We start from the raw sequence: 25,414 nt of genomic DNA, 5'->3' as shown, positions 1-25,414 counted from the left end.
TCAATAATTAAGAGAAACAAATAAAGAAAACATTACTGAAGAAAATAGTTTGTTTCATCAGCAGAAGCCAGCTTCAACAGACATTGATTGTAACACGGATAATCAAAATACAGCTTCTTTTAAGCAAAAATAAATGGTAAAACATGTCAGTGAGTCACACATAATAGGTAGAAAGATTCTTGTTGGTCGAAACATTGTCTATATTTGTGATAGTAATATTCAGAGCAAAATTTCTAATGATTACTATTCGTATATACATGTTTTAAAATGTAAATGCCAGTGCGCGGTGTGAACAGCAGTGTGTGTGACGAGACTTTTATTTTGGCCTGGTGCTGTGACGTCATAAGCCTGCGGCGTTCGCCTGCTTCTGTTTTGATTTGGATGTGGAAAAGTTTGCATTTTAAAGCCATTAATGTGACCTAATCTGTAAAGACCGCTTAGTCGACTTTACAATAAAATAATAAGCGAAGTTAATTCATTATAATTGAATGTAACGTTAGCATTGTTATTGTGTTATCGAACCGCGTTTTGTGGAATAAAGAACATTTAGAATTGTTCTACATAAAAAGTTTCGTTTCATTTCCCCTCCAATTTCGTGGATTTGTTCATTGTAATTGGTAAATCGTTCACTCAAAAGTTGTGAAGGGAGAAATTGAGCTTATTAAAAACTCCCGATTCAACCGAATCAACTGCTTTCGGATCTGATTTTGTGATTCGAAGCGCTCGACTCACCGCAATTTGACCGAAACCGTTAAATATAAACTCAATGTTTTACGTTAAAGTTGCTTTTTTATTTTGCCTCCAATATCGTGGATTTGTTCATTGTAATCGGGTCACTAGCAAGTTTTGAAGGGAGAAATAGAATTTATTGATACTCTGAGTCAATTGAATCAATTGCTTCCGAATCTGACCTGGTGATTCGACGTGCTCGATTCACCGTACGCTAACAGAAACAAATATAAACTAAATTGAAAGCGTTCGTGTAATTTTGTATTTGTTTATTAATTAGTTTTGATAGTTTTAGTCTAGTTTTTGTTAATAATAACAGTCTGACTGAAACCCAGTGTGTTCACTTTTAAATTTAGAGCTCTCAGATATTGTTGTTTTATTTTTAAATGACCAAACGCACTGAATCCCTGCTGAAGCAACTGATATCCATGTGATCTGCTATTATAAAGATGGCATTCATTAAAGAAGAAAGAGAAGATGTGAAGGTTGAAGAAGAGTTCAGTGGGAAACGAGAAGAAGATGAGGAACAAACCGGTCAGTGTTCAATTCTCAGTTGATCTTTATTAAAAAATGATCTCTAAAGAATTAACAGTGTTTTTGAAGAATGTTGTATGAGGGACCAAATGTGACCATGAGCCACTAAAACCGGCGCAGTAGGTAGTGCTGTCGCCTCACAGCAAGAAGGTCACTGGTTCGAGCCTCGGCTGGGTCAGTTGGCGTTCTGTGTGGAGTTTGCATGTTCTCCCTGCATTCGTGTGGGTTTCCTCCGGGTGCTCCGGTTTCCCCCACAGTCCAAAGACATGCGCTATAGGGGAATTGAGTAGGCTAAATTGTCCATAGTGTATGAGTGTTTGTGGATGTTTCCCAGAGATGGGTTGCAGCTGGAAGGTCATCCGCTGTGTAAAAACATGTGCTGGATAAGTTGGCGGTTCATTCCACTGTGGCGACCCTGGATTAATAAAAGGGACTAAGCTGAAAAGAAAATAATTGAATCTTTCCATTGATGTATACTTTATGGTTGGATGATATTTGGCTATTGAATCATCTAGAATTTTGAGGGTTCAAATTAAATCTGAATATTGATAAAATTTCATTCAAAGTTGATCAAATTAAGCTCTTAGCAATATATATTACCAATCAAAAAATTAGCTTTGATATATTTATGATAGGAAAATTGTAAAATATATTACTTAAATGGTATTACTTGAAATCCTAATGAATTTTGACATAAATAATATGGATAATTTTGACTCGCATAATAGCCAAAAAAAAGTGGTTATATTTGGTTTTACATTATAAATCCTAAATAAATACCAAAATAGTTATTTTATCTTGATTATTTTTACACTCCAAATTATTCTGCATAAATGCACAGATGTGTATTCTGTCGTTATTATAATATAATGTTTTAATCGGCCATCGTATTGATCAAAATTTCAGTATCACCCCAAATTCTTAATTTTGTTTTTGATGTTTTATGTCATTCAACTGTGTTTAACCTTTATGTTTTCTTATTCTTTTTTAGAGCTGAATGTGCTGAAAACAGAACCGAAGACCGAAGGTCAAGATCATGACTTCATAACTGCAGAAAAATCAATAAATTGCTCAAACCCTAACAAGACGTCCTCAAGAAAAAGTGCTCCAAAGAAAGAAGCAACCATCATTTTCACCTGCCGGCTTTGTGGAAGAAGTTTCAACAGAAAAGGAAATCTCAACTACCACATGAGGATCCACACCGGAGAGAAGCCGTTCAAGTGCCCTCAGTGCGGGATCAGCTTCATTCAGGGAGTGATGCTAAAGAGACACATCCGCATCCACACCGGAGAGAAGCCCTTCAGCTGCCGGCACTGTGGGAACAGCTTCATCAGAAGAGGATGCCTGAACAACCACATGAGGAGTCACACTGGAGAGCAGCCGTACTCCTGCGCTCAATGCGGACGAACCTTCGCGCACAAACAAACTCTTAATGCTCACGTGAGGATCCATAACGGAGAGAAGCCGTATAGCTGTGGGCAGTGCGGGAAGAGTTTTGCTGAAAGAGGAAACCTGAAGGTGCACATGAGGATTCACAGCGGAGAGAAGCCGTTCAGCTGCCAGCACTGCGGGAAGAGCTTCAGGCAGAAGGGGAACTTTAAAGTGCATTTGAGGATTCACAGTGGGAGCCCTTCATCTGGGAACAGTGTGGAAAAGAGTTCATAGTAGGACTTTAGGGGTCAATAGAAGTGGGCGATGAAACCAAAATTCTGTTTCATGCCGAGTAGTTTTTTGGGATGCATGTTATATTGGTTGCCATATTGATATCAGCCGATATATTGATGGCCCTATTGACATTGACCAAATATTGGTGGCCATATTGATATCAGCGAATATATCGGTAGCCACACTGACATCAGACAATATATTGGTGGCTATATTTGGCAATATTGATGTGAACCGATATGTTGGTGGCCATATTGACATCGGTTGATACATCAGTGGCCACATTTGGCCTTATTGATATCAGCTAAAATATCAGCTTCCATATTGATATCGGCCGATATATCTGTGGCCTTATTGACATCAGCGAATATATCGGTAGCCACACTGACATCAGACAATATATTGGTGGCTATATATGGCAATATTGATGTGGACTGATATGTTGGTGGCCATATTGACATCGGTTGATATATCAGTGGCCATATTTGGCCTTATTGATATCAGCTAAAATATCGGCTTCCATATTGATATCGGCCGATATATCTGTGGGCATACTGACATGGGATAATATATCTGTTGCCATATTGATATCGGCACATATATCGGCTGCCATATTGACATCGGCGGCCATATTGATATCAAATGATATATCTGGGGCCAGGTTGATATCGGTCGATATATCTGTGGCCATATTGACATGGGATGATATATCGGTGACCATATTTATATTGGCAGATGTATCGGCTATATTAACATCGGGTGATATATCTGTGGCCATATTGATATCAGCACATATATCGGCAGCCATATTGACATCGGCCGATATATCTGTGGCCATATTGATATTGGCAGATGTATCGGCAGCCATATTGTCATGGGATGATATATCAGTCACCATGTTGACATCGGCACATATGTCGGCAGCCATATTGACATCGGCTGATATATCTGTGGCCATATTGATATTGGCAGATGTATCGGCCGCCATGTAACATGGGATAATATATCAGTCACCATATTGATATCGGCACATATATCGGCTGCCATATTGACATCGGCTGATATATTTGTGGCCATATTGATATCGACCGATATATCTGTGGCCATGTTGGCATGGGATGATAAATTGATGACCATATTAATATTGGCAGATGTATTGGTGGCTATATTGACATCGGCTGATATATCTGTGGTCATATTGATATCGGCATATATATCGGCAGCCATATTGATATCAGCAGATTTATTGGTGGCCATATTGATCGGGTGATATATCAGAGGCTGTATTAATGGTGAAAATATTGACATTGGCCCAATATATCATTGGCTATATTGACATCGGGCGATATATTGGTGGCCATACTGACATCGGTAGTAGTTATATCAGTAGTAATATTTGGCCATATTGATATCGGCCAATATATCTGTGCTATTTTTAATGTTATTATTGGTCATAACAAAATGTGGCTGATATCTTTAAACCAATAATATATACAATATTTCTGCTGGATGAACCCCTTCTGGTGCTTTCTGCCCATCACATTTACATGGTTGCTTTGTTTATGCATTATTGATGTTTTTGGTCAGGCAGATTTTATTTGTTTAAGAAAGTCTGCCATTGAAAAGAAACAGCTGATTAATAACCTTCACCAGACCAGTAAAACTTAATCATTTAAAATAAAATGAGATGTTCATTGTGTCTTTTGTTTTTGCAATCATGCAGGAAAAAAAAACAATATATATATTTATAGGCTAATTTAAATCTAAAGTCTCTAATCGTTTTATTTCACAGTAAAGATATTTTTCACAGTATAGTTATTAGTTAAATGTGTGGAACCCATTATTTTTTTTTTTTACAAAACACACTGAACGCTAGACAACGGTGATACTAGTCTCATATTTATTCTCGAGACAGAATATAAAAAGGACAGCAGAATGAAAGATGCATCTGGAGCGAAACAAAAAGAGGCTAACGTTGGCGTGCGGAGAAGGGAAGGCGTCTCAGTCTTTCCTGAGCGGCACGACCTCTTCTTTAATGCCCTCTTTGTTGACGATGCAGACTTTGAGGGCGTCTCCGGTGTACACGTCTCTCTCCGCAGCAGAAATAAACACGTCCTTCACCAGCTGCACTGCCTTCTCCTGCGTCAGAGGAACATGCTCCACGTTCTCCATGTTCTTGAAGCCGATCTGAGCACAACAAACAGCTCCATTATAATGGTTGGTTTTCACTCCTAATGAACTGGAATCAACAACATTTCTTTTTCGTATTGTGAGAGAAACTGAATATTAAATGAGAAAACAGTGGGCGTGGCTTGTTTTATTCTACTGCGAGCTGATTGGATGTAATAAAGTAGGAAATGAATGAAATGGGGAAAGGGTTTAGGGAGAGTTATTACAGCCTAACAGACTCCAGCTAACCATTTCTGTTTGCTGTCAAAACTGACAACTGGAGGGGTGTGGTTAAGCATGTTAGCCACTCCCAATACCTCAGACAGACCTTAATCTGAGAATTTAACTCAAAACAAACAGGATGTTCAGATTTCAATTAAAGATTATAAAAGGCACACCTTTTTTTTCTTAATGAGCTAACAAAATCCTATGGTTAGTTCGGCAGTGATGAGAAACTACTGGTCTGAATAGGGTTTAAGATAGACCATTTAAGATTATGATGATAATCTGAACTCTGACCTGGTTGTCGAGGAGCGGCTGCAGCATTGCGCTCGCTGATCCACCCGCTTTATACGTGTCCCTCTGGTAGGAACCAACTGGATCAAAACTATAAACGGCACCTCGACCTGGAATAAAGCAAAACAATTATTGTGCTAGAGAATAATAGAGCTTTTGCATATGTGAAACGAAATTGATCAACCTCTCGGAGAGACTTAAGATCATAAAATGTCTGCACTAACAATGTATTAATTAATATAAGATGGTTTAAATTTGAAGATGCAACATCTATTTTACTAGCATTGCCACAGTCACAGTAATCTTATTTATTGGTCTTTATGTGGTGATGAAGAGGAGTTTTTAAAGAGACTCTTCTAAAGTATAAAAACACCATAATGTTTGCAGATATTTCAGAAACATGCTCAGTGAATATAACTGTTTATCTAAAACCAAAGCTAAAGTCAGATATTCTGCTTTGATAATTTGCATTCAGCGTAGGACCGTCTTTGTTTTGGTCTCTAGAACCAGCCCACTGCCAGTTATATTGCAGTACCCCAGGTTGCCTAATGTGTTCCTGACTTTTTGATGGCTGAATTAAGCCTGAAGACCTGGCGCCGGTTGCATAAAAGTCCTTGAAGGTGTAGTGTCTGGCAACATACGGCAACGACTGCTGCAGCTGCTATAGTAAACAGATCGTAACCACGAACGCTTGTCTTACAGTAACTCTGCAATACACATCATCTGTGCCATTTTCTTTCCGTTAAGCGAGTCGAGAGGTTTCCTTATCAAGACGCTCTCGACATTATATGGAGGAGCTTTAAAGCTGGCCTGGCTTTTGAAGCTGCACTGAAACTGTCATTTCAGATGGATGCACTCCTGCGCAGACGTGCCATCACTATTACGCTGTGCATATTAGCTTGTTCATTAAATAGTTTTATTAAATTACTCATCTGTTGTTTTTTGACAGCCCTGCAAGTCTTTTATTTAAGCAGTTTTATTTGGGTGTAATTTGCTTGTTTTGATCCCTTAAATTTGCTAAGGGGGATATTGTTACTGAGGACTTTGTTGCAACAGGTTAGCAAAAGGGCAAACTTAGATCATTAAGGGGAAAATACATAATGAAAGGCTTAAATTCCTTAAGCCGACGCTTGGGTTTTACTAAGGGTCCCCTTAACCTTCAAACTAATGGATTTCTTAGCTTAAGGACTTTCATGCAACCGGGCTCAGCACCAGAGCGGTCTTCAGTCTCTCGCCCGGACTCACCCTCCTCATCCAGACCACCGATGATGTTGTAGACGTAGTAAGGGAAGAAGCGTCTGCCGTACAGAATGGTGGACAGCATGGCTGCGATGGCTCCACTCGTCATGCTCTTGTTATTCGAATGCTTGTACATCTGTAAGAGCATTAAAGAAAGTCAAACACAGCGCTCAGAACATGTAGATATTTCTGTGGGGATGTAAAGTTTCATCATGAGCTGGTTGGAAGCCCATTTCAATGTGTGATTATTCAAATCATTTGGAGCTTTATACGAATCATTTTTTTGAACAGCAGGGATCAATGTTCATTGACAACCATAGTAGGAAAAACAAATACTATAGCAGTCAATGAAATTAAGTTTTTCTTTGCGATGTTTTGCACAAAAACAATAAATGTTGTGAAATATTCACACCAGACATGGTGAAAATGCAATGCACTGGAATAGTCGGAATAGCAGGTCTTAATGTGTGCAATAGCAGTAAACGAATTGCAGCAAATAATGTTTAAAGTGTTTTTAGTCATATTATTAAATCAATGACAGCAAACATGAAGTGCCAAAAAAAGTGCCAAGTTGACAATGAAAAAGCAAGTTGAACATTTAGGAAATTTGTTCAGTTTTATATCTGATGCAAAGGGTTTTTCACCCTGTTTAGATGTGCAGAGAACTCAGCTTGTACCAGAAAACATGCATATAGTCAATAGGGTTGGGCGATGTCGACCAGTTTGGCATCGTTTGATGTCTAATGTGAAACATCACGATGGACGATGGCATTGTCGCCGTAGGCAGCAGTGGATTAGTTATTTATGAATAATTAATTAATTCATAACAAATTAATTATTTGTAGCCTAATGTTTCAACTACCTGACCCACATGGTCTTAGTTTTACCCATAACCAAATCATAAATAAATAAAGAGAAGTTACACACAAATTACCACCTGTCAATCCCTTTTTCTGCAGGACTCATGCATGAATAGGCAGAGTGATCTGTGTCGTTATAATGGCGTCCACAAACTTGGTCGGTAAAAAAGGAGCCCAACCAACAGTATCTGAGGTTTACACTAAAATGACTAAGTACAAGCGTGAAAGCGAAAGACTGAAGCAGTGTACTGACGCTGTGACACGTTACCTGATGGATTCAAAAGACCGAAGAGTCGTTAGATAGAGACATTATGAATTAAACATCACGTTTAACAACTATAGTGAGACGCCATCCAGCGTTACATCCTTGATAAACGGTCCAACCTGCACTGCTCTCTGGAGTTTTGTGCTCAAGACTGCTGGAGCTCAGATATGCGCGTACGCTGCAGCCTATGACAGTGTGTTTTTGTGTGTGTGGTCACATGATGTGCGTTTCAGCAGTATAGTGTGGAAGGAGAGCTTTTCAGAAATGCTAGATGAAATGTAAGTGTGGATGTGGATTATCCATTTTAAAACTAAGACGTGTTAGGGTAAACGGGGTTCGAGTGTGTGTTTAGTCACGAGCGGGTTGCTGCTGCGACGGGGGCGGAGGATCGCAATGCCGGCTCAGCATTGTGATGTTTATCGGCCATCGGTGATGGACAATGGCATTGTCTCTTGATTCAACCCTAATAGTCATATACCTTAAATAATAAATAATAATAAAGCATGGGGAAAAAATTCAAGCTAAGAATAACCAAGTATAACAATAAAGATCATTTCTGTGTATTATCTTTTTTTTTAAATTGGTTTTAAAATTTGCTTTGTTATTTGACAAATGGTATATTTATTTTATAAATACATGTGCAGCATTATTTACAGCAATATCACCGAGAAATAATAAAAGGACACTTGTTCAATTCTTAAAATCATTTCATTTTGTTGAGTGAATCATTATATCAGTGTCATACTGTCAGCACACTGAATATGATCCCTCTTGAAAATGCACAACAGCATTTCCATTTTCCCTTCTAGGCTGTGAAGCGCACCTTCAGTCGGGCCTCAATGATTTTGGTGAGCGTCAGGCAGTCTCCATGAAAACCACTGCAGCCCAGCACTGTAGTGTCTGTCCTGAAGGAGGAAAAAAACACACACAGAGAGATTAGACTCCTTCATTAGCAGATTCAGTAAAAGGAGCAACAAAAATACTGAACGCCACACACACACGCACACACACACACGCACACACACACACGCACACACACACACGCACACACACACACACAATATAAACTGTAGGTTTGCTTTAATTTGATCATTCATCGTCGTCACTGGCTTTAACATTCTTGCATTTCGCATCTGAGAACAATGACACAGAGATGGTTTAATAATAAATAATTAATAAATAACTCTGGAGAGAGAAGTGGGTGAAATTTCTGTTTCTGGATTACTATTGATGAGAGGGATTTTAAAGCATTCAAGTGCACTTTCTCATTTACGAGAACTGGAAAATCTTATTTAACTGATACAAAGATTTAATCCACTTCATAGTCTTCACATTCACTCAAAAATGCTCACAAGTTATTAGCCAAAACTATTCCAAGTAGTATAACCCAATGGTAAAAGTATTTCCCAAGTAGTTAAATGGAGCAAGGAAATTTTCACAGCAGTCTTATTTCTTTTAGTTTGGCTGGAATAAAAGCATAGTGTTTTTTTTTTTTTTATTTTAAGGTTGATATTATTATTAATATTACTATTAAATAAACAAAAAAAGAAATTTGGCTGAAGAAAACACCACTATTGTCCACTAACTTGCCCAATTACCCTAATTTGCTTAATTAAGCTACTTAAATCTTTAAATTGCACTTTAAGCTGAATAATAGTATCTTGCAAAAAATAACTAGTAAATCAAATGAATACATTTCATAATAAAACATGATTAAAAACAATAATATGGGTAAAAATCTTATAGGCATGGGCTGGTATAAGAATCTGACGGTATGATAACCTTGGATAAAAATATCCCGGTTTGACGGTATTGTGATCACTGCTCTAAAATATATTCTTTTTAAATCTCTGGGTAAAAAAACAATATTTTGGAGCAGTAAACATGTCAGGTTTACTAACATTTGGTTACATTAAATGTCAGGTTACATTAAATTCAGGTTAAATAATTTAAATGAATCATTGACTTCTGCTGTCGTCATTAGTTTCAAGAGTTCACACTTAGATATTGTTTGACAACTGTTAGCAGGTTTGGCATGCTGTCCCGGGAGAGAACCCTGAGCTCGGAGATAGTTGAGCCCAGGGCTCCCACCTGGTCCATAGAGCATATGAGGGGAGTACGAGATCAGGTGGTTCTCGAGAGCTCCACGTGGTAAAAGAAAAGAGGAGGAGAAGGGGTGGATGGGGGGTTTCTTCGGAAAACGAAGATAAGAGAGTAGTTCTAGCTAGGCTACTTATAGTGAGTTGGGGTTAATCTGATTGGCTAACTAGTGAATGTAGATGAGTGGCCAGCTGCAGTCAATCATATCACATGCTCCTCTCCAAATTAGTTTGAAAACTTCACTTAAAAAAAACCTTCATTTCTTTACAATTTGAAATGGCATCTTTGGATAGCAACAGATACTGTTGTCCTAAAAACAAAAAAATAAATAAATAAATAAAAAAACTTACAAATACCATAGGAATGGTATAGCAGAAAATTTGGGCGGTTTTAAAACCTAGACTTACAAACCGCAGTATACCTTGAACATGGTTATCGTCCTAAATAAGAAATAAAAATCACAGAATTTTAATGAGCGTCTTCTGTAAATCATGGTAAAAATGTATAATACTCATGATTTTGTACTCTGTAAAATAAATAAACAGGACACACAGAGCATGTTTAAATGAATAATGCATCTAATGTTCTGTATAGTTCTTGACTGAGTACTAAATAATCATGATTATCATACATTTTCTACAATGATTTACAGAAGACGCCCACTAAAATTTAAAACGGTAATAAAAGCGTTTTTGCCTTTGGCTCATGCACATTTAAGTCAGTGATAATAGCGGGGTCACTCACAGCTTGTAGCATTTGGGTGAGTCTCTGCTGTGGATGCTGTAACCTTCACTTAAACGCGTGTCTGAGGCCACGATAGCAAAGTCTTCACCAGCCACCGCCAGCACTGTCCTGAGAACAGATTTAACACACAAATGCCTCAATTAAAGAAACAAAAAAGTAAACAATCAATAAAGACAGACAAATTGGGGTGAAGTTGGTTTGATATTCACACATTTGCTCGCTTTAATGCTCCTTTGAATATTCAATCTGAAATTGCATTTAAGCATGACTTCAAAACAATATTAGCACTTTTTAACTGATGCTAAGTTAGTCATTGGCTGCTAATATGACTTCCCTATTTAAATAACTTCTGAAATTATAATATTAATTAGAATGTCTAAATGTGCAAGCATATACCAACTTTAGCTCAGCACAACTGCTTGATTCAAGTCTTGTCTGTTATTATTTATTGAGGTAAAGTTGGTTTTATATTAGCACATTCGTTCAGTGACAACTTGCTCCTTATATTGTTTACTACGCTACTTTAAATATTCGATGTGAAATCGCATGCAAGAACGGCTTCAAAATAACATAAGCACTATTTGAATGACTGTAAACCATGTTGTACTTTGACAGTCACTGGCTGCTAATATGATTGCACTACTCAGAGTTTGCAAATAATACTAATTTCTAATATATATTATTAAGGCGAATGTCCAAATGAAAACCAACTTTACCTCAGTGAGTTATTTCTATAGATAATACACTTATATTATTATAAACAAACACCATACTGTCATTTTCTAAAACTATATAACACTACAACACACCATGGTTTACTTTAGTTCAGCATTTATTAGTTTCTGTTCACTATAGTATACTGGAGCCTTCATAAATAAAGAGTGATTACTATAATGTATACAGTATAATACACTTTACTATAGTATCAACAACTAAATTACTACAGTACTTAAGTCATGTGGGAACAAATATAGAAATTACATAAACGTCCCACAATAAAACGACTTTTTATTTTAACAAAATCAATTTTAAACCATATTAATTGTAAATATTAATGTTTTAACCTTAGATATCAGCAGTTTTGACTTTACAACTAATTATTAAGATAAATCCTGCAGTTCTGATAGTGAAAGTAAAATCAGCACACGGTTAAATTCAATTTATACTGTTGTTAGACCCGATATTTTACTGAATTTAGCTCTCGGACATTTAGTTTGTGTAAAATTCACAAAATTTTAATCTCTAATCAGTTTTTATGACGAGTTTATGGGTGAATTTCAGCTGTGAAGTGAATTGTCATGTTCGCTGGCTGCTCTGCTGAATGAAAATGGAGGAAAGTAGATCTCCTTACCCTCCGTTGAAGGCATAAGGGGAGAATTTGTGCTCCACTGGTCCTGTGTAGTGATATTCTTTCATTTTGCCATTTTCTCCATAAGCCTGGGCAGAAATCATGATGAGCTTCTCTCCGCAAAACTCGCTGTATCACCGCAATATGGCCGTCGGAAGTTGACAGGTCCTTTGTTTCCTGTGCGCGTTAACGACACAGCGCCGTCTGCTGCCGCTAATGGCTAGCGTTTACAACAAAACAAGGCTTTCTTTTTTCTACGAGGATTCTGATAATAAAGTTAAACAGACTAGCAGCCAAATAACTCAATAATGTCTGCGCTTAAGTGAAAAAAAGAAAGGAAAAATGACTGAAGCGAATATGTCATGTTATTATCAGTGTCAACAAGCAACATGACTTCAGTAAACAAAGCATGTTTGTAACTAACACTGCTTTATCATCACATTGGCTTTATCTGACTGTTTAAAAATAGCTTATCACATATTTATAGTATTAATTAGAACGTGTTCATACTTTGAGTATCAAAGTTAGCCTAGTAAAATATTTTAAAGTCTGCATGACATCAAAATTCATTCTGCTAGTATATATTGTTAGTCTTGAGGTGAATGAATAATATTAAATATATCCATGATAATAATAATATTGCGGATATTCTTTCATGTTAGTTGAGCCAGTAAAAAACAGTTTGTTGTGGCTAATCTGCCCATGTTCTTTTATTGCAGAAACAAATAGGAACACACACAAACAATAGCAAAAAAAAAAAAAAAAACATTCAACAGCATATAGTGTCTATACATACAGTGATTTTATAGATCATCAGGTAAATTAAAAAATGAGTTATATTTAATACAGATCTCAGAATATATATATATATATATATATATATATATATATATATATATATATATATATATATATATATATATATATATAATTTAAAAATATGTAGGGGCGTTTCCTCCGGGTGCTCCGGTTTCGTCCCCCTCACTTAGAGACAGACCATTTAGAAACAGGTGATTAATAATTATATGAATGTGTGATCTCATACAGCCGTCCCCCCCCCCCATCCCCTCACAAACTTTTAAAATGTCCACTACGCCCCTGTTTCCCAGCACTGTGTTGCAGCTGGAAGGTAATAAGCTGTGTAAAACATATGCTTGATAAGTTGGCGGTTCCTTCCACTGTGATGACCCCTGATTAATTAAGGGACTAAGCTGAAAGAAAAATGAATGAATGAATGAATAATGTATCAAAGTTAGCCTAGTATAACATTTTAATTTAAAGTCTGCATGACATCAAAATTTACAATGTTTATTCTGCTAGATTATTGTTAGTCTTGAGGTGAACAATTAATAATAAATATATCTATGATATAGCCTAATAATAATAATAATAAAACAATAATATTGCTGATATCCATGCAAGTTAGTTGAACCAGTAAAAAACTGTTTACTGTGGTAAATCTGCCCATCTGTTTTTTACAGCAGAAACAAAAAGGAAAACTCAAACAATAGCAAGAAAATAATAATAATAAAAAACATATATACAGTGACATGATATCTATCTATCTATCTATCTATCTATCTATCTATCTATCTATCTATCTATCTATCTATCTATCTATCTATCTATCTATCTATATATATATATATATATATATATATATATATATAAATATTTGAACATTTATGTATATTTGTATTTCCAATGATTGAAAAATAATAGACTATACAGTATGTAAATGGACATTTTTGCAATATTTAGAAATATATGTTGCAAATATGGTATATTTTGTGTCTGTGAAATACAAATGTGAATTTAAATGTGTCGCATATGTAATTTGCATATATTTCCATATATCAGATTTCTATCCAGGGTCACAATTTACCCAAAGCATACCCACACATGGAGACATTGTGAAAAAGGTCATCTGTATTATGAGAAAACAGCCGCATGTTTGAGTAATTGCAGACTGTGAGTGTGTGTGGAGGGTGTGTGTGTTTCTCCTGCAGGCGCTGCTGTGCTCATGAACCTGTCCTTCAGGAGTGTGAAGGTGGAGCTCGGCCTCCACCCGACGCTCTTCTTCCTGACTCATCTGAACAGAACAAGAAAAACACCCAAACATGAAGGTTTTGTGATCTCCGTATAGCCTGACATATGGAAATACATGCAAACTGCAACACACACGTTCACATTTTAGAATTCACATATCTATAATTGTATATGTGTTCATATATGGCCATACATACTACATGTACATGTTACATATTGACACATACACACACACAGACACACAGTTCACATTCAGAAGAACAACACCCAAACATGAAGCCTGCAAACTGTGAATCACAGCAGGCTGTGAGGAATGGCATTGGGTTGTTTCTGCATGGGTGTATGAGGAGGGCGGATGCGAGATTTCATCATGATTTATTCTGATTAGGCAGATTCAGGACTTTGTGAATGTGATCACACCCTTTGATTCATGAAAAAAAAACAATTATTGGACAACAGTTCACAATTTAAAGTCTTTTCTGGCACTGATGGTTGACTCTAAAAATTGCTGGGTTGTTGTAACCCAATGTTGGGTAAATATAGGATTAATATGAATCATTATCCTATATGAATTATCATTAAATAGATTAAACCAGTGGTTGGTTTTGTCCATGTTTTACTCAAAATTGGGTTGAAATAACCCAGTATATTTTAGAGTTGGGTTGCATGAAGGACATTTGACATCTTTTCATAATGAAAGATATGTTTATTAAAATTCTCTTCACCTGAAGAAAACAAAAATGTGTTAGTAACCCAAAATAATCTTGTTTTTGCTTTGACACAAAATTATTTTGCTTGTTTTATGGAAAAATGTTAATATTATTTCTGAAAGCAAGTCAATAAGTGTTGCTTGTCTAGAAAATGCTTCTTGATTTAAGAATTTTTATATATTGGGACTAGAAACAAGACACAAAATCAATAAAGAAAAGCATTTATTGCAGTGTAGAAGATAATTATTACTAGTTGAGTTTATTCACAGTATATTTCTACAATAACTTTAGGACTCCTGTCCATAAATGACATTCTTCAGCATAAAAAAAAAAGTTCAATTCAAGTTTATTTGTATAGCGCTTTCATAATAATTATTGCTTCAAAACAGCTTTACAAAAGGTGCACATTATTGCATTACAATCAAATTAAGAAAAGTTAAGGTTATTAGTAGGGCCAGACAGAATCTGCGGATATTTTTTTATATTTCTGGTAAAAATCCCAAATTATTTTGGGAGTATCATATCTAAAACCTTAATATGTGAAATAAAAAATAATATCTTTTTAACTTTTATTGAATGTTAAAAATGCAAATCCAATTAGATTCACTTTATTTGTTAAACAAAGCAAGTCTCTCATATAAGATCTCTACTAAAAGACAGACAATATTACTTTACAAACTGCACTGTACATAAATCATATGAATATTTTCATATTAGTTAATAATATCACTGTAATTAATTTAAAAACTGAATACATATAGATTTACACACATTTACACACATTCTGTTTAAGTAAATAAACAGAATTAATGATGGGCTAATAATCTGCGGAAAATCTGCGGATATCTGCACGCTCAGATTCCATGTGGGCCTAGTTATTAGTTACTAATAACTTTAACTAGTTAATTAGTAACTAATACCTTTTAACAGTCATTCATTTTCCTTCGGCTTAGTCCTTTATTTATCAAGGGTCTCCACAGAGGAATGAACCGCCAACTATTCCAGCATTTGTTTTACACAGCGCATGCCTTTCCAGCCGCAACCCAGTACTGGGAAACATTATGGCCAATTTAGTTCATCAATTCTCCTATAGCGCATGTGTTTGGACTGTGGGGGAAACCGGAGCACCCAGAGGAAACCCACGCCAATAGGGGAGAACATGCAAACTCCATACACCAACTGACCCAGCCGGGGCTTAAACCTGCGTCCTTTTTGCTGTGAGGCCACAGTGCTAAACACTGAGCCACCATGCTGCCCTTAATAGTTATTAACAGTTAAAGTTGTTATATATAAACATAGTTAACCTGCAATTATATAGCATATAAGTGATGTGAACATGTTTAATGAAGTGTATTTTTGTACTTGTCCTCGATGGTTGGCTTCATCTCTTCACAGGTCTTAGATCTCATCAATAGCGCTGCACAATCATAGAGGCCTCATCCCCAGGTGGAAATAGAGAACAAAGAAAATAATTAGCGTAGCTGCTGTTCATTTGAACAATAGATATTAAATGTCAACAGGTGGTTTGTCAAGCCCACCTGCATGAAGCACACTCATGCATCCTACAGTTATGTGATGCATTGTGTGTATGCTTTACTAAAACATAGCTCTTTAATCTAGTTTTGAACTGAGAGAGCGTGTCTGAGACTCGGACATTACCAGGAAGGCTATTCTAGAGTTTAGGAGCCATAAATAAGAAGGATCGACCTCCTTTAGTAGACTTAGCTTTTCTGGGTACTAGCTACCAGAAGCCCTGAGATTTGAGATCTTAAAGAGCGAGCTGGATTGTAGCAAGACAGAAGGTTGGTTAGATAAACAGGAGCTCGATTATTTAAAGCTTTATATGTACGCAGCAATATTTTATACTCAATGCTGAACTTAACAGGAAGCCAGTGTAAGGAGGATAACATTTGGATAATTTGATCATATTTGTTTGACCTGGTAAGAACTTTGTCAGCTGCATGAAGATGCTGGGCAACCAGCGAACAGAGCATCACAGTAATCCAGCCTAGATGTCATAAAAGCATAGACTAGTTTTTTTTTTTGCATCTGAGATAGCATTCTTCGTAGCATTATTTCTCAGATGAAAGAAGGCTGTTTCTGTGACATGGAAGATATGGTTTTCAAAAGTTTAGTTGCTGTCTAATATAACACCCAGATTTTTTACAATAGAGCTAATGCTAACATTGTAGGCTGTCCCTTGAATTAAATAAAGTTGATGTGTTTCTGTTTCTGTTTCTCTCTCTCTCTCTCTCTCTCTCTCTCTCTCTCTCTCTCTCTCTCTCTCTCTCTCTCTCTCTGTGTGTGTGTGTGTGTGTCAATAGACTTTTATGCCCAGCCCTGAGAGGCTCCGTTGAAACAGGTTGAGCTTCTCCAGATCAGGTTTCAGCGCGGGGTGGAGCTCAGCGAAAGTTTCCGATAAAGACACACCATAAAACAACCACAGAACTTATTAACACTCGACCAGAACACACTTTACACGTTACACTCTATCAGAAGCATAATGTTCCGGTGTGGGATCGCGTACCCGCGGTGTCGGTGGATCCTGCCGCTGCTGCTGCTGTTCGCCATTATATTCGACATTATCGCGATCGCGGCGCAGTCCGGCTGGGTGGAGGATCAGGATGCCAAAACACACTACGCCAGCATGTGGAAGCAGTGCCGAGGCCGCAACGACCAGTGGGACTGCAAATCCCTCATGGAGTTACGTAAGTCAACAGTACAGAGTTCACGGATTGATAACAGGGACTTTATAAGACACCAGTTTGAGCCTGAGTTAAAGACAACAGGGAGAAATCCGAAATAAAACGTTTAAAAGAAGTTCAAAAGCAAGAAAAAAGGTGGAAAGTGTCTATTTATCTTCAATGTACGTTTTAAAAACAAATATGACCCATTTTGAGCCAGAGTTAAAGACAGGGCAAAGTTCGAATGGAGTTCAGAAAAGAAATACAGATGAAAAGTTATCTTCAATATAGATTTTTTGAAATATTATACTTGTTTTATAGCCTATATTATATATGTGACTCATGTTTGAGCCAGCGTTAAAAACAGGCAAAAGTTCGAATTAAAAAAGAGGTGGAAAGGGTTTTCTCTTCTGTAGTCTATTTATCTTCATATATAAGTGTTCTTTGTGGAAGGTTATAGTTTTTCCAATTAAAAATATTAAAGCTGTTATATATTTATTATGTGACTTATTCAGCATTAAAGACAACAGGGAAAAGTTCGAATTAAAAAAGAGGTGGAAAGGGTTTTCTCTTCAGTAGCCGATTTATCTTCATATATATATATATATATATATATATATATATATATATATATATATATATATATATATATATATATATATATATATTTATTTATATTTTTACTTGAAAACATGAAAATATGATGATACGTTTGATCCAGCACTAAAGACACTAGGGAAACAATAGATAATAGGGAAAAGTTTGAATAAAAAAAGCTTTTAAAAACAAAGAAAAATTTAATACAGTTGAAAAGTGTTTTTTGTGGAAAGTTAAAGTTATTTTTAATTAAAGTATTATAGTTATTTTATAATTAAAAACTTCAGAAGAAAAAAAAAACAGGCAGAAAGTGTTTTATCTGCTCTATTCATCCTTAATGTACTTGAAAAAATATAAAAAAATATTATATATATATATATATATATATATATATATATATATATATATATATATATATATATATATATATATATATATAACATATGAGCCATGTTTGATCCAGCTTTAAAGACAATAGGGAAATGTTTAAATAAATTTAAATAAATAAAAATAAATAAAACTAATAATGTTGATAATATCTTATATCTTAATATCTACTACATGATAATATCTTACAGTAATATATTTTGAAAATAACAATATTTTATTTGCATAATGTGTTCTTTTCTGTATTTCTCTTCAATATACATTTTTAAATATTATGCTTCAAAACTAATATATGATGCCACAAAACTGAAAAATGTAGTTTAGACACCTGCTCTTACAATAATATATACATAAAATAATAACAATATTTTATTTGCATAATGTGTGTTAGTTTTATTAGCTTCTTTGTCAAGAGCATTTTTAAGCTTCCTCTTATTCATTATACATATCAAAGATTTGTTTAGTCAACTATACACATGATTAGTTCCTACATGAAAAATACTATAGTAAATGCTTTAGCAATTTTTAAAATATACTATAGTAAAATACTTGAATTATCAGGGGCGTAGCAGACATTTTAAAAGTAGGGAGGAGGGCTGTATGAGATTATACATTCATATAGCTATTATTCACCTGTTTCTAAATGGTCTGTCTCTAAAAGTGAGGGGGACGGATCCCCCCCGTCCCCCCTGGATGCTACGCCCCTGTGAATTATTAATCAGCTGAGGCTGGTTGCTATAGTAATGCAACTATAGTAACAAACAAATCACCCTTTACTGCAACTATATTATACTTCAGTACACCACAGTTTACTATAGTAAAAACTAAAATATACCACTTAATTTAAAAGTTCACTAGTATTACAATATGCTGTAGCATTCAATAACACACGCTAGTATGGTTCAAAAACAATGTAGTGAGTGTTTACTATATTACTATAGTATTTTTTCTTGTGGGCTAACATGAACTAACAATTAAAAACATCTTAATTTTGTGTAATTATGAGTTAATGCACTGTGAACTAACATGAATTTGTTTTTAAGATTTATACTTATTATATATGTTAATATATTGTTAGCTAATACATTATGACATTGACTATATATATATATATATATATATATATATATATATATATATATATATATATATATATATATATATATATATATATATACATTAGACTACACTATTATGTGTGTTGTTTGGCTCCCTAAGCTGCTTACACTGTAAATACTCCACTGATAAACTACACATCGACTTGTCAGGAAGTCATTTCTGTTTTTAATCTATCTTTATGTTTAATTTATACTCTAGTATCAACCCAAAAAAGAGGTTTTTAGCAACTTCTGTATGATCGTTATAGTCTGGGGAAAGTGGAAATAGTTCGGTGTGCAAATACAGCCACTTATAACCAGTTGAACCTGTTAAATAAATTATAGACGCCACTGTTGACAGCTTTGAAAACACTTTAAGCTTCAGGCAAAACCTGCCATCTTTGACTTTATCTCATGCATTACCTGTTTTTTACACTAGTTATCTGTTTTTTACTCTAGTTTGCTATAGGTGAATGTTTAAGGCCTATCAGTAGATAGAAAACAAGACACATTATAGTTTAACAGAGTATTTTATACATTAATCGTATATACTCTAGTTCTCTTTATGTACAATTGTGCATATAAATTATTCACATATCATAGGGATTATATTATATATGATGTGATGCACTGCTCCACTATTTGTAGCATTATTACTTTTGCTTTATATTTAAGTTAACACTATAATAAGCAATTAGTTGACTTCACTTTAAAAGCAACAGGTGTACTCAGTTTTTTAAGTAATTAGTTGACCTTACTTATAATAAGTGAGTAAACCTGTTGCTTTTAAAGTGAAAGTTGACTTGACTTAAGATTGAATGGCAACTTGCTGCATAGGTTTTTGAGTTGACTCAACTTTCAACCAAGTATTGCACTTGACTCAATTTAAGTTGTCAACTCAAAAAAAGCTCTGCAGCAAGTTGCCTTACAGTTTTAAGTTGAGTCAAACTAAAAACAACAACACAGTATAGTTGGCACCAAGAGCCTAGGGGTTAAGTGCGCTGACATATAGCATAGTGCTCACGGTGACTCAAGTTTCCGCCTCGAGGTCCTATGTCGATCCTTCCCCTCTCTCTGCTCCCCAAACTTTCCTGTCAATACTCTCTACTGTCCTATCCAATAAAGATGACAACCCCGGAAAAAATAAATAAAATAAAAAACTCATGAGTAAACTCATTGTTTTAATGCGGTTTGATTAGTTACTTTAATTAAAGTGAGTAAACCTGTTGCTTTTAAGCGATTAGTCGAGTTAACTTAAAAAAGTGAGTTAAACGGCTTCTTGTAAAGCGATTAATAACTTAAAAAGTGAGTAAACCTGTTGCTTTTAAAGTGATTAGTTGAGTTTACTTAAAAAGAGAGTTGACGTTATACCAAAATATACCAAAAATCAAATACGCATTAAATACATTATCGTCAGGCAGATCTACAGTGCAAATCACCATAGTGCACATGTTTTAAAGTAAAAAAGATAAACATAAATAAATAAATAAATAAATAAGTAAATTGTGACCATTTAAGAGTTTAGAATGGGTAATTTACTTAAAAAAGTGGGTAAACCTGTTGATCTTAAAGCTATCAGTTGAATATACTTTAAAAAATGAGTAAACCTGTTGCTTTTTAAGCGATTAGATGACTTTACTTAATAAAGTGAGTAAACCTGTTGCCTTGAAATGATTAGGTACTTAGATTATCAGGTTTTAAGTATCAGGTTTATTAAGTAATTATGAACTATGCACATGATTATACAAATTAAGTTACGTCAACTTAACACTTCCAAGCAACAATGGGTTTCTCACTTTTTTAAGTAAAGTCAACTAATCCTTTGTTACAGTCTAATTATGCAGACTGATGACCACAGAGTTGATGAGAAGCTGATTTGTTCTTGAATGCCAAAGATTACTAATGTCTGAGTGATGAATTGACTAGATATATGATGAAGCCAGAGCGAATAATACTGAAGGCATCAATCATATTTGTTCAGAAGCTTCATGCACCACACCCTTCCTCAGGCAACTCTCTCTGGGTGTGACTGTGTATGCAGACGAAACACACACACACACACACCACACATACATTCCTCTATCCAGTGTTAGAAACCAGTCGCTGCCTCTACAAGTCCTTGAAACTCATTGATGACTGAGAGAAACTGGTTAAACATTGATGGAAACCTGTTAATGTGTAGTCCAACACATTATAAACTGATTTACTTCCGCTTCTTTAAACTTTGTTATGTCAATAAAGTGAAAGTGGTGAGATTTAGTTTTCATTTGTCCCTACCAGTCATACAAATATGCATGAAAGCTTATTCAGCGGAACTGAACAGTCAGGCAGTGACTCTCGACATAATAGTGTAATCATGTATTACTAAACAGAGAGAGTTTGGTGATAACTATAGGGGTATATATGCTGGCTTAATGTTATATTTGAATAGTAGGAAAAATGAATGGAAGTGAATGAGACTTGACACATTTAATTGTCTTGTTTTTAGAAATAATGAGTCAAAATGAAGTGAGTTTTTCAGTAAAACAAGCAAAAAATCTGCCAATGGGGGAAGGGAAATAATCTTAACTCAAAGTGAAAACTAGATTATTTTGCTTACCACATTGGCTGATTATTTAGTTTGCTTGAAGGAAAAACTCATTTAGACTTATTACTTCTATAAACAAGACAATGTTTTGCTTGTCTAGAAAATCTTCTTGATTTAAAGGGTGACGAAACCCTTAAACAGGTTTTTTAAGATGTTGTTGACGGACATATATATGTGCCACGTTGATTAAAAAACACTATTAGGACACATATTTCACTGACAAGTGAAAAAGGGTTGTTTTTGCGTTGTTTAGAGAGAATTTGTAGATATTTGGAAGTAAAAAGTAAGAAAAGCATCTTTTTTTTTATTTGAGAATTGTATAACTTATCCTTTATCTTACTGGCAGTCAATTCAGTGAAGTTAATAATGGGGACACTCATACTATTATTTCATATTTCTTTGCAGATTTGATCATATGTGCTGTCTTGTTCATTGTCCTCAAAACATCGAGTGACAGTATTTACATTTAAAAAAATCTGAATTGGTCAAACTTAAAAAGTCCTAAAAAGTGTTTCTCATCTGCGGTGTGTGGGTTTTTATTTGTTTGCAACATTTAATTTCAGTATTTACATTATTAAAATCTGATTCGTTTACAACCTTTAATTGAAAGATTTAATTTCAGTTTGCTTTTTGAAGCTCCACAATAAAACAAACCAACAAAAAAGCTTACGTTAAATTCTGAATAATGATTAGGGCCTATGACTGAGCATTTCAAGAGACTTTAAAACACTTGGGCACAGATTATTTGTATTTAATTATTTATACGTTTTTATAAATTTTTTTCTTACTCTTGTTTCTAGTCCAAATATCTACATTTCAGAGCAAAACACAGTATTATTTGACTTACCCCATTGGCAGAACTCTTCATTTTGACTCTTAATTTCTTCTGAAAGTGAGAACAAAACAATATTTATTGCAGAAAAATAAGAGATCGTAATATCAAGCAGCCCTAGTGTGTGTGTGTGTTTGTTTACAACACTTCATTTCCGTACTTCCATTTTAAAGAATCTGATTCGTTTACAACATTTAATTGAAAGATTTAATTTCAGTTTGCTTTTTTGTAGCTCAGCATTAAAACAAACCAAAAAAAAAAGGTTACGTTAAATTCGACATGACGATCTCTGTTAAAAGCATTCGCCCCAATTCTCCCCATCATTCTCACTCTCTTCTCAGTGGGCCAAATCAAAGGTTACAATGGGTACCATAGTCACATCGCAAGATATGCAATGTTAAGTCTAACCATAGTTTAACCATAATAGAGTGAAAGTTTATCTTTTGAATGTGTTTTTAGTATGACTGAGCATTTCAAGAGAGTTTAAAGCATACTGACACAAAAAAAGTGTGTTTGGAGGTGTAACATAGATTAGTTGTATTTAATTATTCATAAGGTTTTTATTCATATACGTTTTTTATACGTTAGATATTTCAAATATCCTCATTTCAAAGCAAAAACTATATTATTTGAGTTTGGTTTTGACTGTTTTCAATGTATAAGTGAGCTAATAGTCTTCCTCCTGGTGTCCCTTCAGCTTGGGCTCAGGCTGTAGCCGCTCTGATGATCATCGGCCTCATCATCCTCATCTTGGCCTTCATCATCTCATTAGTGGCTCTGTGCTGTACACTCAACATCTCCCTGCTGCCCTTCATCGGAGGACTCCTCATCCTGGCCGGTAAGACGTCAGCTGTTTATCTATTTAATTCAGTTCATCTTTATTTCTAGGGTTATTCTGATATCGATACTAGTATCGGAAATACTTGCCGATACTGCAAAAGTTCTGGCATCGGTATTTTATTAATGGAGAAGTATGAAGCACACCGTAAATTAATTGTGTCAGTTTATACATGGCTAGTAATAGCATCCACAAGTGTTTCTACAGACACAAACTTGGTATCGGTTCAGTGCTCGGTATCGGCCGATACCCTGAGCTCAGGTATCAGTATCAGGAAGGGAACAATCGTATCAGAACATCTATATTTATTTCTATAGACTTTTTACAATGTAGATATTGTCAAAGCAGCTTAGCATAGATGAAGATCTAGTAAATTAAAACGGCTTCAGTCCAGTTTTCAGAGTTTAGTTCAGTGTAATGTCAAGGTCACTGCTGAAAGCGCAAACACTGAAGAGTAAATCCAATGATGTCTATCAGATATAAGGGCCTACAAACTGGCCCAAAGATAGAGTCATATGTCGATTTTCAATAATTAATATAGTGTTCGCCCGATATGGGACCGATAACTTGATATTTAACCGATATTGTGTTATTTATTTTAATGAATGTAATCAAATTGAATTAAATTTTAATAATGGATTTAAAAATAGATGTTAAACATACACAACTTAAGTGTTGTCAAAATAAAAGTCCCACCTAGATCAGTGCCGATATTTTGAAAATGATAAATATCGGCTGATATATTGGTCGTATCGATATACTCAATACAAATCAGAATTTAGAATCAGAAAGAGCTTCATGTTCACACACACAAGGGGTTTGTTTTTGTGACCGAAGCCTCCACAGTGCAACAGAATGACAGTGACAGGTCAAGAACACTGATGATAGAGATATTAAAAGAAACCTGCAGTAAACGTGTGTTTTTGTGGTGTTGTTCAGTTCGTGTGTGCTGGACTCGCTGTCTGAGGAAGTTCACAGCAGGATCATTTCCTTCACTCTGTCTGTGATGAATGCTGTGTGAAGAATATGTGGATGTTGGGCCGGGCGGTTTGATGAGCAAAACATATGAGCGTCCATGTGACTCATTGTTGTTAATTTAGCTGGATAAATAAAGACCGAACCGTGAGATGTGGACTCGGAATGCTAATTATTCTCCCAATTCATACTTTGCTGTTTTTTTCTCGACACAATAAAAATGTGATTTCCACTTGTCCTACAGTCGAGTTCGTCCTGCAAGTCTAATTGTGGTCATGATTTTGAGAATCGTGCAGTTTAGCGACTCGTAAACTCTGGTTTAGATAATTAATAATTAAAGAAAAGATCCACAACGTTTAGTGAATTTGTGTTTTCTATAATAATATTAGTTTGTTTCGTTTGTATTTATTTAATATACATTACCACAAAACTGGATTCTGTTTTTTCTTTTTCTTTCTTTCTCTCTTTCTCACTTTCTATTTCTGTCTG

General features: G+C 35.2%; 3 protein-coding genes across 3 annotated transcripts in view; 2 read left to right on the top strand and 1 right to left on the bottom strand.

Moving 5' to 3' along the window:
- The first annotated feature begins 198 nt into the window (after positions 1 to 198).
- LOC130239977 (gastrula zinc finger protein XlCGF49.1-like) lies at positions 199 to 4,507 on the top strand. The gene is made up of 2 exons (XM_056471372.1): positions 199 to 1,263; positions 2,255 to 4,507. Exons 1-2 carry the CDS (start codon positions 1,179 to 1,181, stop codon positions 2,926 to 2,928), a joined length of 759 nt encoding a protein of 252 aa, XP_056327347.1. The 5' UTR covers positions 199 to 1,178; the 3' UTR covers positions 2,929 to 4,507.
- Positions 4,508 to 4,806: 299 nt separating this feature from the next.
- psmb1 (proteasome 20S subunit beta 1) lies at positions 4,807 to 12,335 on the bottom strand. The gene is made up of 6 exons (XM_056471358.1): positions 12,173 to 12,335; positions 10,822 to 10,929; positions 8,801 to 8,882; positions 6,859 to 6,988; positions 5,617 to 5,723; positions 4,807 to 5,115 (listed from the first exon to the last, which is right to left on the bottom strand). The coding sequence occupies exons 1-6, from the start codon at positions 12,271 to 12,273 to the stop codon at positions 4,930 to 4,932; spliced, it is 714 nt and encodes a 237-aa protein (XP_056327333.1). The 5' UTR covers positions 12,274 to 12,335; the 3' UTR covers positions 4,807 to 4,929.
- Positions 12,336 to 17,358: 5,023 nt separating this feature from the next.
- perp (p53 apoptosis effector related to pmp22) overlaps positions 17,359 to 25,414 on the top strand; it is a 12,174-nt gene continuing 4,118 nt past the window's right edge. Inside the window, exons 1-2 of the mRNA XM_056470381.1 lie at positions 17,359 to 17,636; positions 23,810 to 23,950. Of these exons, the coding sequence (XP_056326356.1) occupies positions 17,432 to 17,636; positions 23,810 to 23,950 (346 nt within the window). The 5' untranslated portion in view covers positions 17,359 to 17,431. The remainder of the gene's footprint in view (positions 17,637 to 23,809; positions 23,951 to 25,414) is intronic.

Source organism: Danio aesculapii, chromosome 13 (assembly GCF_903798145.1).
Source record: "Danio aesculapii chromosome 13, fDanAes4.1, whole genome shotgun sequence".
NCBI classification, from domain to species: Eukaryota; Metazoa; Chordata; class Actinopteri; order Cypriniformes; family Danionidae; genus Danio; species Danio aesculapii.
The sequence above is the reverse complement of the archived record's forward strand: the minus strand, read 5'-3'. Positions and strand labels throughout refer to the sequence as shown.